Here is a 12,664-nt window from a genome sequence, read left to right as displayed (position 1 = left end):
ATAGATAATTAATTTATAAATTTTATTTATTATTATATTTATTTCTGGATTAGTTTTGTAATTGCCTTCTTATTTAATACATTTATAGACTAAGATCTTAGATTATTATTTGTGTTCAGAAATTTTAAGTATGTCCAGTTTCGAATGTATGAATAAGATTATAAGACTAGCTGAAGTATTAACTATTTTCTAACTATGTTGATTACAACGAATTTAAATTTTGGTTGTGGTATAACGACCATTCTTGTATTTACATGAAAACAGGCTATAAAATTACATATATGATTAAATCCAACGAGGCAGACCATAAAATATATATACGAAGTGTTCATTTACAGACACACACACACACACACACATAGGTTATATATACTATATCTATGTAATATTTACCGATTATTTGCATAATCTCTATGGACTAGTGCCAAGACTCGATGCAACGTACGAACTTCCCTTATTAGTCTTAAGGCCCAGAAACCCTGAAGCCTAAACTTAGTAATCCCTCGATAGTGTTCTCTGTGCTTCTACCCAAGTCTCCAATCAATGTAACCTAGATAACTTCGTCTGTTTACTTCGGATGGAAACGTTTAAAAATATTTACACGTAAATGATATATTTCAATTTTTAACGAAGAATGATCTTATGACATACTACTAGTTGGGAGCCCACAAGTCCACAACAGAAAAGTCCAATAATATACACTTGCGAGCCCACATTATGACATACTACTTGCGAGCCCACTTCCTAGTGACAGTGAGTGGAAATGAGACATATAAAGCAACGACGTGGGAAAGCGTATTCAATATAACACAGACTGGATTTGTTTCAGTAAGGAAGCTAAACCCAATCCTATTTTCATGATCGGGTTAATAGGTTGTGATATTGCGATCGGTAAACATGGAATTCAAGCGTTATACATACTAACGCACATTATCAATGCTCATGTAAAATTGCTAAGGGCTAGTGATAACTTATTCAAATTCGAACAATCGTGTGTGTCCCTCAAGTAACACTATATATGCGATCTTTTAACAGATAAATAGTACTCCCTCCATTTCAAAATGTTACATATTTTAGATTTTTCGCACATATTAATAAAACATATTAAATTTCTTTTATATATGTATAATTTTTTGTGATTATTTTTTTCCTATAATTTTAAACCAATAAAAATCAAATAAGTGCAATTAAATTTTTCGAAGTTTACAATTAATAAATAAAATATACATTGAAAATGTAAAAAAAAAAATAGATCTTTTTGAAACAAAGTTTTTCTCTAGAATATGTAATTTTATGAAATGGAGAGAGTACAACACTAATAATCATGGTAGTATATCTAAATGTATAATAATTTTATATTCTTAGATATATCTGGGAAGAAGTACATATATGAAATGTAAAAAAAAGTACTTCAAAAAAATGAAAAGTAAGAAAAGTTGTTCAAAGAAATGAAAGGTAAAAAAATGAATGACTCATGTAGAATTCTATTAAAATTTAGTACATGCTTTTTTTTTGGGTCAAAAAATTTAGTACATGCTTTGATCATGTGTCATACCGAAAGTCAAAACAATAGTTCTCGAATAAACGACAACGTTTAGATCCTATTTATTCCCATATATATAATTAAGATAGGTAGGTTATCTGGTCCCTTGTTAATTGCTCGAAATTAGAGAGAGAAAAAGAGTGAGATGGAGAGATTAGGAAAGAAATATCAGAGCGTAGAGGCGTTGGGTTGGGCCGCAAGGGACTCCTCAGGCCATCTCTCTCCCTTTGTCTTTTCTAGAAGGTAAGATGAATGAGTACTGATGATGATGATGTTACATGATAAATGATTAATGTAACTTTGATGGTGAAGTTGTTACATGATGATATATGCGCAGAGAAACAGGAGAAGAAGACGTGAGAGTGAAGGTGTTATACTGTGGAGTATGTCATAGTGATCTCCATTGTCTCAAGAACGAATGGCATTCCTCTATTTACCCTTTAGTTCCTGGGTACGCAATTTCTTGTCTTTCTTCTTCTCAAAATCTAATTATTTATAGATTCTTTAGATATAACAAATTATCACTGCGTTAAAATCAAGCGTCTATATAGTCCAGTAGTGTTTTTTTTTCAAGATTAATTTCCCAGTAAATCCACATATTTGAATTTTGGACATTTAGCAATAAATAATTTGATCGAGAAACACTTGTCAAGAAAGCCAAAGTTTGGTTTATAGTAGTTTCAATAGTTTATGATTATACCAAGAGCCTCTTGTTTGGTTCATAATGTTGAAAATATACAGGTAAACTTTACTTTTGTAGGTTTATCTTTATGAATTGCTTAGTTTAACCTGGATTATAGTTTACTAATCAAAAGTGTATTGGGTATTGGTGATATACTATTTTGCCATGTGTTTCAGAAAATACTAAAATAGTCGATTTGGCTGGTAAAATTACTTATTAGAGAACAAATAATAATTGAGTGGAATTAAATGTGGCGATTTTCTGTTTGCCCACTTTTTATAGTGGAGCACTTACCTAGCTTTTTTCATTTGGCTAAATTAAAAATTATTAGTTAGGTAAATCAATTATCACTCTCACATGAGTTTTGCCAAAATGAGCACTCACCTCCATTACTACCACCATTACTTCGAGTTGACTATTAGTACTAGCCTTTCTTCTTTTGTCAAGTTGACTTATAAGCTTACACACTCTCTCTCTCTATTTTTGTTCTGATAAACGATTAAGATATAGTGACTATTATAAATGAATATGAATATTGTCGATATGGAACTTCAACAAAAACGATCAAAATGAAATTCTATCACTTTTCTTATTGTCAACTTTTTCAGCATTTTAGTTTGAAAGTGTGTATATATATATATAATAATAATAATTCAAATAAGATGATAGAACTAAACAAGTAATGGTATTTCAAAAAAAAAAGTAATGGTATTTCGTTTGGGAAGAAGAAATAAAAAAAGTATGAAAACTTGACCCAAAAAAAAATTCACTAAACGAGAAATTCGTCATATCATGGTAAAACTGATCTGACCAAACTTTAAAAAAAAGAATGACTACAGTCTTATTTATAAAGATCATACTGTATTACTGTTTGTGATCTTTTGAGTATTATTTTAATTCTCGTAACAAAATAAATGCTCTTTCAATAACATGCAATGTTTTTTTTGCCTAAAATAACATGCAATGTTTCATATCATTGTAAGATATACACAAACGTGTGATTGTATATTGTAGTCACGAGATCGTCGGAGAAGTGACTGAGATAGGGAGGAAAGTGAGTAAATTCAATATTGGAGACAAAATCGGTGTGGGATGCATTGTAGATTCATGTCGCACGTGCGAGAGCTGCCGTGAAGATCAAGAAAACTACTGCACTAAAGCAGTCGCAACCTATAACGGAGTTCACTACGACGGAACGGTTAACTATGGTGGATACTCTGATCACATCGTTGTCGACGAACGTTACGCCGTCAAAATCCCGCACCCGTTGCCTCTCGCTTCGGCCGCACCTTTGCTTTGTGCAGGTATATATCAGTTCAAAATAGTTACGTTTCATTTGGAAGATCACTAAATCATTATATTATTGATCCGCATTATGTACATCTTGTAGACTTATTGGTCCGTATGAATTCGATATACTTATTTCAGATACCAAAAATATATAATGATATTTTCATTTCTATATTCAAAGTACACACATTTTATTGATCTAAACTGTTTCTAAATTTGTGTAATCTTTGTAAGGTGATACGTAAATGTTGTTTATCTATTATATATAGGCATCTCGATGTATAGTCCTATGAAGTACTTTGGACTGGCCGGACCGGGGAAACATGTCGGAATCGTGGGGCTAGGGGGTCTCGGACACATTGGGGTGAGGTTTGCTAAAGCATTTGGGAGTAAAGTCACGGTGGTTAGTTCGACAGCTGGGAAATCTAAGGATGCTCTTGAAAATTTTGGAGCTGATGGGTTCTTGGTCAGTACTGATGAAGACCAAATGCAGGTAAAACATAAAAACTATTAGTTTTAATGTAATACTTATATCGAGCTTTAATTAGTGAGTTTATATTATGTCAGGGTGCAATGGGAACTATGGATGGTATAATCGATACGGTTTCTGCATCACATCCGATTTTACCATTAGTTGGACTACTCAAACCCAACGGTAAACTTGTTCTACTCGGTGCAATGGAGAAGCCATTTGATCTACATGCATTTTCCTTAATCCTGGGTATGCGTATAACCCTAACGAGTAGCCACTATATTCATATGTTTATTCAGCCTTTAGAACATTAAAATAAAAAAAGCCGTGATTTAACAGGACGGAAATCAATTGCGGGAAGTGCTATTGGAGGAATCAAAGAGACGCAAGAGATGATTAATTTTGCCGCTGAGCATGGAATAAAAGCAGAGATTGAGACCATATCCATGGAGTATGTGAACACCGCCATGGATAGACTTGCAAAGGGAGATGTTAGATATCGTTTTGTCATTGACATTGCGAACACTTTGGCTGTTACTCGATCTTAAACTCGATCTTTTATGTTTACTCCATGTCATTAGTTTGGATTGTAATCACAGTCTCAAAATGGGAGCATTTGTTTTCCAAATAAACTGAATTTAATCAAATGAATGTAATTCAAGTGATTGTCACTAGGACGAAAACGAAAGGTTTGATTTTCATAAGCTAGGATGTTTCAAATAATTTGGTTAGTTATCTTATCTTATTAAAACAGAAACATTCTGTTGGACCTAACATTTATTTTGTAAGTTTTTAAATTAAATACACTTTTATACTTTATAGTTAAACATACATTAAATCACTAATGTTCCTTTCTTTATACTTTTATACTACTATCCATGTTTTCAAATAATATACTTATTTCTTTATACTACTATTAATGTTTCCAAACAATATATTTTTATACTACTATCAATGTTTCCAAACAATACAATAATTAATTTTAGTTATTTTATATCTATCATTTTCTCTTTAAAATTTTCTAGAAACGTCATAATTTCATAAATTGCAAAATAATGAGCTTTAAATTTTGGATTATAAGATTACAAATTATGAAAATATTACAATTTAAATCAACTTAGATTATATATCGGTCATCCATCAGTTTAATCGGTTAGTCTCAGGTTTTAGTGATTTTTTAATATGAATTTTTTAAAAACTTAAATTGAATTGTCAGATCGCCGAATTAACCGGTATAATCACAATCGGGTTGAATTTAAAAACACTGATTTAAATACAAAAATATTTGAAATACACACTCTTTAAAAATTACCAAAATATTTGTTAAGTTATTAGTGAATTTTCATCGTAAAATATTCCGCGCTTCCAAAGCGCGGGTCAAGATCTAGTTATATATTATTATATATTATTATTTTTATTTTAAAACTTTAGATGTGATCTGTATATGAACAACATGGTTAGAGATATGATCATGATTCCCATATATTCCACAATCCCTTTGTTATTGAAGTAGTGGGTTTCATATCACACAACTATCATTATTTAACTAGTGGGTTTCATATCTATTATACCCTGTTGTTTTTTGTCTTCTGTATTTTGACTTCTTGCTGAGACAAGATCATTTTTTAGCAACATGAGACAATATCATTTTTACTGAAGTGATGGGTTTAGTGTCTATCTTCTATCCTGTTTTTCTCACTTTTATTTGACTTCTTGTTAATTAAATTTATATGAAAATATAGAAAAGAACAATTTGTCTCGTAGTCTTCGCATTGTATATTGATATATCATATATCATGTGGACTCCTAACTCGGAATGGTCCACCACATGACTTGTCAGAGTGAACTGATCCTGCATGAAAATTGCCTATAATATATGTGGTTGAACATTTCCCACGTATGGATTAAGTTAGTTATGAATATAACTTTCAAAGTTTTTTTTGGACTAATTGTTGACAGTTGATACGGGCAACCATACTGACCTTAAATTTTCCATGTCGCGTCTTGTGACATTAGTAATGTAGTTAAATGAGTTAGGCTTCAATTGTTTTAAAGACTTTTTATCTTTGCCTTTGTACGACAAAACCCAAAAATTTAAAAATCTAAGCTTTTCTTACCGCCAAAAATATGAGTTTTATGACTAATATATTTGTTTCTTACAAGCCTTTTATATATAAAAAACACATCATGTTCAGTTGAAAATTTTCAACTATGTTGCGATTCTTGCGAATCTACTCGAATACAAAAAAAAAATCATATAGTAGAACTTCTTTATTATGAAATTTTCACTATGGGGTGTAGAAGTATAACTCTCGGTAAGCATATTTTGTTCAATATGATAACATTAATAGTTTTTTGAAAATTATTGGTTTTTCGTGTATATATATGGCCGGTATAAATAATGACATACCGGCAATGGTCCTCACTCCTCTTAGCATTGGTTCTGCAGGCTTCTCCTATATTAAACCTGTGTCTCGCCTCATTATCTCTACACTTCTCAGTTAGTACAAAAAAACCAAGTTCTATTCTCTTGTTGTTTATCAATCATGGGGAAGGTTTTTGAGAGGGAGGCGTTCGGGTTGGCCGCGAAAGACGAATCCGGAGTTCTCTCGCCTTTCCGTTTCTCAAGAAGGTTCCAGTTTTCTTCTTAATGGATTACGTAATTTCTATAAAAAGTATTAACCTAATTATTTTCTTATGTGAATAAGAATAAGTTTTGGTGGAATTAATGTATAGGGAGACGGGAGAGAAAGATGTGAGGTTCAGAGTGTTGTTCTGTGGAATTTGCCACACTGATGTATGTATGGCCAAAAACGAGTGGGGATTTACTACTTACCCTCTCGTCCCCGGGTAAGAAACACCACTTTCATACTCAAATGTAATCGTCGACTAATATCAGATTTTATTTTTGAACTAATACCAGATTTTATTGAAATAAAATTAGTAAACCCAGCAAACCTAATGCTGGGTTTTGGACGATTTGAGTACTTTTGTATATTGCACCGGATGAGATGAGACATGTTAACTTTAGTTATAAATTTTGATGCCTGGACACAAACTTTTCCAGACACTACTCGATCTTGTTTTGTATAGTTGTCTTATGGTGAACAGAAAATAGTGTTATTAGCTTATCCATTAAAGATGTTAATTAATAAGAACAAAATTCCATAATTAATAAGAAAATCTCGGTTTGAACCAGGAAAAAGAAAATATGTAATGATCATTAAATTAGAATTAAATTGTTTCAGGCATGAGATTGTTGGCGTGGTTATTGAAGTCGGAGCCAAAGTGACTAAATTCAAAGCCGGAGACAAAGTCGGAGTTGGTTATATGCTCAGCTCGTGCCGGTCATGTGATATCTGCACCGATGACCAAGAGAACTTCTGTCCAAAAATGATCATAACGTCCGGAGGCAAGTACTACGATGACACCATGACCCATGGTGGTTACTCTGACCACATGGTTTGTGAAGAGGATTACATCATCCGCATTCCTGAAAATCTCCCGTTAGACGCTGCCGCACCACTTCTCTGTGCTGGGGTCTCAGTTTATTCACCGATGAAGTATCACAGACTAGACAAGCCAGGAATCCACATTGGTGTGGTGGGACTAGGCGGTTTAGGTCATATAGCAGTGAAATTTGCCAAGGCTATGGGTACTAAGGTTACCGTTATTAGTACGTCAGATAGTAAGAGAGACGATGCGATTAACCGGCTTGGTGCGGATCTGTTCCTGGTGAGCCGTGACCCGGAACAGATGAAGGATTCAATGGGGACTATGGATGGTATTATTGATACCGTATCTGCAACTCATCCGATTCTTCCGCTTCTTGGTTTGCTAAAATATAAGGGAAAACTTATTATGGTTGGTGCACCCGACAAACCACTTGAGCTTCCGGTTCTGCCTCTCATCTTAGGTAAGAGCCTATATTTCGTCTTTGACCATTATCTCCCATCATTACTATTTTTTAGACAAACGCTTCCGTTTCACATACAGGGAAGAAGACGGTGGTGGGAAGTATGACAGGAGGGATAAAGGAATCTCAAGAGATGGTTGATTTTGCCGGTAAACACAACATAACGGCAGATATTGAGCTTATCTCTGCGGATTATGTCAACACTGCCATGGAACGCCTCGAGAAGGGGAACGTTAGATACCGTTTTGTGATTGATGTTGCCAACACATTGAGGCCTACTCCTTAATTAATTACTAGGTAATTGCCCGCGCTACGCAGCGGGATTTTATTTTACTTTTTAATCAAATAATTTAATTTTGTTAATTTAGTTAATTTACTTTATACTGTGAAACTGTAACATAATATTTCAAATTATAGCTAACTCTAATATAAATATTTTACAAAATATCTGTATGCTTTTGAATATATAATATCTTATCTATTTGGTTATTATTCGGATGTATTGGATAACATGTACTTTTCTAATTCAATAGTAATATTTTTGTTCTACATTTTACAGTTTTGATTTATTTTTCATTTCATTTAATTCATTCTTGTCTTAGATTTGTATATATATATATTTAATTAAGATATCTATAATTTAATCAATGTTGTTTTGAGAATCAAATAGTAAAAATTAACTATTAATTGATTCAAAGTTACATCAATGAAAATAGCAACAATAATCTTTTCAAACATCATGCATATATATAAATAATACAAAATCAAGCTTAATTGAATTTTTTTGGTAATAAATGTATATTATTATTGAGAATTTTGTATTGATTTATCTATGTACGGACATTTTATAATTTATATGTATAAAATAAGAAAATATTACTATAAATTATAATATATTAGTTTTTGCTAAATTTTGATTTTAGATTTAAATAAAATTGGATTGGTCTAATTACTTATTTTGTGGATATATTGTGTTACATATATTTCTTCAGAGTAAAGTACAACTATTTTTAATCGAATTCAACAAAATTGAACTAATTGTATTCATTGTATTAGTCTGGATATTCATCTTAGAATGTGTAAGTACACTTTTGATTTTGAAAAAGAAATGGTTATATGTTAATTTGCAACTAAAACCAGAAAAAAATAAAGTGATGATCAGTACAAAGTAGTATAAGAACATAACTGATAAATTTTAAAAGAGATTTATTTTACTTTAATGCCAAGTTTATTTTCGTAAACTCTTTTATGAAATCACATTATATATAAAAATATTTTCGTTTCAAATTTTATGATGTATATTGTTATAGAAATTATATCAAAAATAGAAAAAAAGAAACTTAAGTTAAACTAAAAAGAATAATATTGATTATTTATTAAATATCTTATTTCTGTTATTTAAATTATTTTTCTAATAACTATAAAAATAGATTGATTTAAAATAAAATGCCTATTACTTTAAAAATATATTATTTGTTCAAGATTATCTTCTTTTAATGGAAGATTATTTCTTTACTTTGAAACAAAAGATTATTTTGTAAACTTTACTTTTAATGAATCATATTATATTAATATATATTTTTCGTTTTAAGATATTTTAAATTCTCTTTATTATATAAAGAAAAGGAAACAACAATAAAAAGGAAAACATAAATATTTTTAATAAGGTAATTAGACATATTTGATTCATTAAGGATATCATTGTAATCAACCATCGTGAGAACTAATGTGAGTGCGACACATAGGAAACTGACTTCTCAAATAATATTATAGAGATATGAAATATGCATCATACAATTTAAATGTATTTTAGTTTTAATTTTATTAAATAATATGAAACCTTAAAAAAACAAAAATATACCCCTTATCAATATAAAGAAGTAATAAAATTTATTATTAGCATTATATATAAAAATTATTATTTTAATATGACTCTATATTTACATAGAGTTTTCTAACAATTATTATCTTAATAGTTTATTGATATATGTCATATTTTAACAAAACCAATTAAGAATCGATAAATTTATTAATATGTATTTATTAATTAATCAGATATTAGTTTATAGAATTTTTCCTGTATATGCTTTATTGTATTTGCTTCTAAATTGTTTTCTTAAAAAAAAAATTTTCATTTAAATTGTTAAACCTTCAAAATAAAAGAATATCACTGACTTTTGTGTATGTTTGTTTCTTCCAAGTTATGCAACATGAATATGTAACTTTAATTCATAAAATCCTCCATGTCTTTTACTTGAACATGTTTTAGGATGAACTTAAACTAAATCATTCCAAACGATATACTTATGCTGTTTCTTTCTCCAAGTTTTTTTTAAGTTTTTATTGTTTGAATACCGAATTAGATCCCGACAATTAAATTGCTCTATTTAAAAAAAAACTAAAATTCCTCTACTTTATCCGATTATGATGAGTCTTTCATGGCCTATGCAAATTTTCTAAAGTGTTACTTCTTATAACCTTTTAAAACTTATTTGTTCTACATTTGTGTCCTCTCATATTGTCTTTTTCTTTGTAATTTTAATGGTTGAGAGATTCTGTGAATATGCAACACACAAATAAATGTTAGAAAGGGTGAATATTTAAACCCGAAATAGGATTTAACATTTGTAGTCTGTGAAGTACTTTATTAACCATGATGCTTCCTTTCACTTCCTTTCCCCCAAACACATATCTTCGCAAATCTATACACCTCCACCATCTTCGTCTATTTCTAATTAGCTAAATAATTGTTGGACTTTATAATACTACATGCTATTGGCTCAACAAACCAATAAACGATGGTAAAATCTTAATAAGAACAAAACATTCATTTATCAAGTATATGTGCCTTTCTACTAACTTTATTTTTCTATCAATATCAACTCTCTAGAAAGAGACTAAATAAAGAACTTGTGTTATCTACATGCTCTATCGCCACTTAATACATATTGGTGTTATATATATATTTTTTTTTCCATGTTTTTGTTATACAAGATCTACTTCACGGAGATTTTAACCAACTAATCACTCATAATAAAAGAATCTAGTATCAGAAATTTCTACACTTCACATAACTCGTGCCGTTTCTCACAGTCGCTACAGCTTCTTTCACACTGGTGCCAACAAATTCTGACTGGATGAGAAACTGAAAACGATTTTTGCCCGCTTTCAAATCTATCTTGAAGCATCACCATAGAGGGAAAGAAGATACGAAACCAGAGCAGATAACTTCTTTCTAAGACTATCCATGAAAGTGCTGTAACATAACAAAAGAAAAAAACAAATGCCGGTAATCCTTCGTACCATTTTACACGATAATGTACCCATTTTAAGAGATGAGCGCAACTCCAACATCTTCACCCTTAAACCTTCATACCATTTTACACAATGATCCACTACATGATATCACTTAACAATAAAAAATCATGTGCTTTCAAGTTTCTGACAAGAGCGTATCTATCATTATCACTTTCTTCTTCCCTTATCGTTTGGAGGAGAGACCAAAATACAATCCATATCACAATTCAACTCTTTACTCCATTAGATCTCCGTTCATGGTGAGAAAGGCGGATGTATCCATCTCCCAAGTACAAGTCGATCTGCTTTGACAGAAAAACCCCAGCGGTTTGAGAGAGCCGGTCTAGATTGAGGGAGACCATACAGCAAAACGCCAACATAAAAGGCCCTAAACAAACCCCATCCGAACTTGCACGCAACGTTCACCGTACGTTTGGTATCTTTAAACCCACTCAGCTTAAGAGTTGGAAATAAAATTTCACTAAAGACGGAAACTTGCGTCAGTAAGAATCGTCTGGCGAGCTTGAACGTGGTGAAGGGATCGAAAGGAGGAGACTTTACGAGGCTGGTCATCAAATTGAATTGAAAGCCGATTGCTTTGAGCAGTGGACCAAGGAGAGACGGAGACCCATCTGTTCGATTAGCTTTTTCTTCGGTGGTGGAGATACTACTGCATCGCTCACGGTGGATTCTTCGGTTTCATGAACCGGGTCAACCCGGACCCGACCCGAATCGGTTGAATCTGTGTCCGTAATCACAACCAAGTCGGTCTCTTTCTATATTGAATCAATCGCGTCGCTTATGAGCTCAAAGATGGGTTTCTCAATGGGTTCAAACACATTGGAAGAGGAGGAGGAGGAAGAAGAGGTGTCCGTTTCTACATCTAAGGAAATGAAATTGTGGCGAGGTGGAAGAAGAAGAAGAAGAAGGTATCGGTGACAATAAGCATGATACTTGACAAAAGGCATGACCGAACCCAACAACATTTCTTTATTTGTTTTTGTTATGGCGTGAGGAGGAGACTTTGCAGCAATGAAGACTGATCTGTTGCAGTAGCTGTGAAACATAGAGAGAGAGAGAGAAGAAACTCATTTGATTTTACTTTTTTTTTCGTAAACCTCGGAAAAGTCGAAGACCGTAATGAATGAAGAAGAAGAGTTGAACACAGTGGCAATGACATGGACAAACTAAATGTTATAACTGGTTTTCAATGTTTTTTTCAGTTAATGACATGTCCATTTCTCAACACTCTAAAAGTCTGATGTGTCAACAACTTGAGAGAACCTAGCCTTATTATTGTGGGGATTTGTGATTGAGGTTGCCAACACATTGAATCCTATTCCTTAATTATAAAGCATAAAAACTTAATTAATTCCCTGAAAACGTTTTTTTTTCCTTGTTTAGTTTGTCTAATAAGTTCCGAGTTTGTTTGGTGAAGGCTTAGTCTGTATCTACTACTGTGAT

The 12,664-nt window shown here is 31.8% G+C and overlaps 2 protein-coding genes across 2 annotated transcripts; both read left to right on the top strand.

Annotated features, from left to right (window-relative positions):
* The first annotated feature begins 1,635 nt into the window (after positions 1 to 1,635).
* LOC108830312 (probable cinnamyl alcohol dehydrogenase 6) lies at positions 1,636 to 4,634 on the top strand. The gene is made up of 6 exons (XM_018603916.2): positions 1,636 to 1,786; positions 1,881 to 1,994; positions 3,240 to 3,529; positions 3,785 to 4,008; positions 4,083 to 4,236; positions 4,327 to 4,634. Exons 1-6 carry the CDS (start codon positions 1,689 to 1,691, stop codon positions 4,533 to 4,535), a joined length of 1,089 nt encoding a protein of 362 aa, XP_018459418.1. The 5' UTR covers positions 1,636 to 1,688; the 3' UTR covers positions 4,536 to 4,634.
* A 1,579-nt stretch (positions 4,635 to 6,213) lies between these two features.
* On the top strand, positions 6,214 to 12,664 carry LOC108826456 (cinnamyl alcohol dehydrogenase 7-like). The gene is made up of 6 exons (XM_057003766.1): positions 6,214 to 6,302; positions 6,437 to 6,619; positions 6,724 to 6,837; positions 7,236 to 7,903; positions 7,984 to 8,196; positions 12,506 to 12,664. The coding sequence occupies exons 2-5, from the start codon at positions 6,534 to 6,536 to the stop codon at positions 8,187 to 8,189; spliced, it is 1,074 nt and encodes a 357-aa protein (XP_056859746.1). The 5' UTR covers positions 6,214 to 6,302; positions 6,437 to 6,533; the 3' UTR covers positions 8,190 to 8,196; positions 12,506 to 12,664.

This window comes from Raphanus sativus, chromosome 2, assembly GCF_000801105.2.
Source record: "Raphanus sativus cultivar WK10039 chromosome 2, ASM80110v3, whole genome shotgun sequence".
Taxonomy (NCBI): domain Eukaryota; kingdom Viridiplantae; phylum Streptophyta; class Magnoliopsida; order Brassicales; family Brassicaceae; genus Raphanus; species Raphanus sativus.
This window is presented reverse-complemented; position numbering and strand designations above follow the sequence as displayed.

Bases quoted from the DNA above. Each gene is read 5' to 3' on its own strand.
- LOC108830312 (XM_018603916.2), top strand. From the start codon at position 1,689: ATGGAGAGATTAGGAAAGAAATATCAGAGCGTAGAGGCGTTGGGTTGG. The intron at 3,530-3,784 runs GTATATATCAGT...TATTATATATAG, and splicing joins CGCACCTTTGCTTTGTGCAG to GCATCTCGATGTATAGTCCT. The intron at 4,009-4,082 runs GTAAAACATAAA...ATATTATGTCAG, and splicing joins CTGATGAAGACCAAATGCAG to GGTGCAATGGGAACTATGGA.
- LOC108826456 (XM_057003766.1), top strand. From the start codon at position 6,534: ATGGGGAAGGTTTTTGAGAGGGAGGCGTTCGGGTTGGCCGCGAAAGAC. The intron at 6,838-7,235 runs GTAAGAAACACC...AAATTGTTTCAG, and splicing joins ACTTACCCTCTCGTCCCCGG to GCATGAGATTGTTGGCGTGG. The intron at 7,904-7,983 runs GTAAGAGCCTAT...TTTCACATACAG, and splicing joins GGTTCTGCCTCTCATCTTAG to GGAAGAAGACGGTGGTGGGA.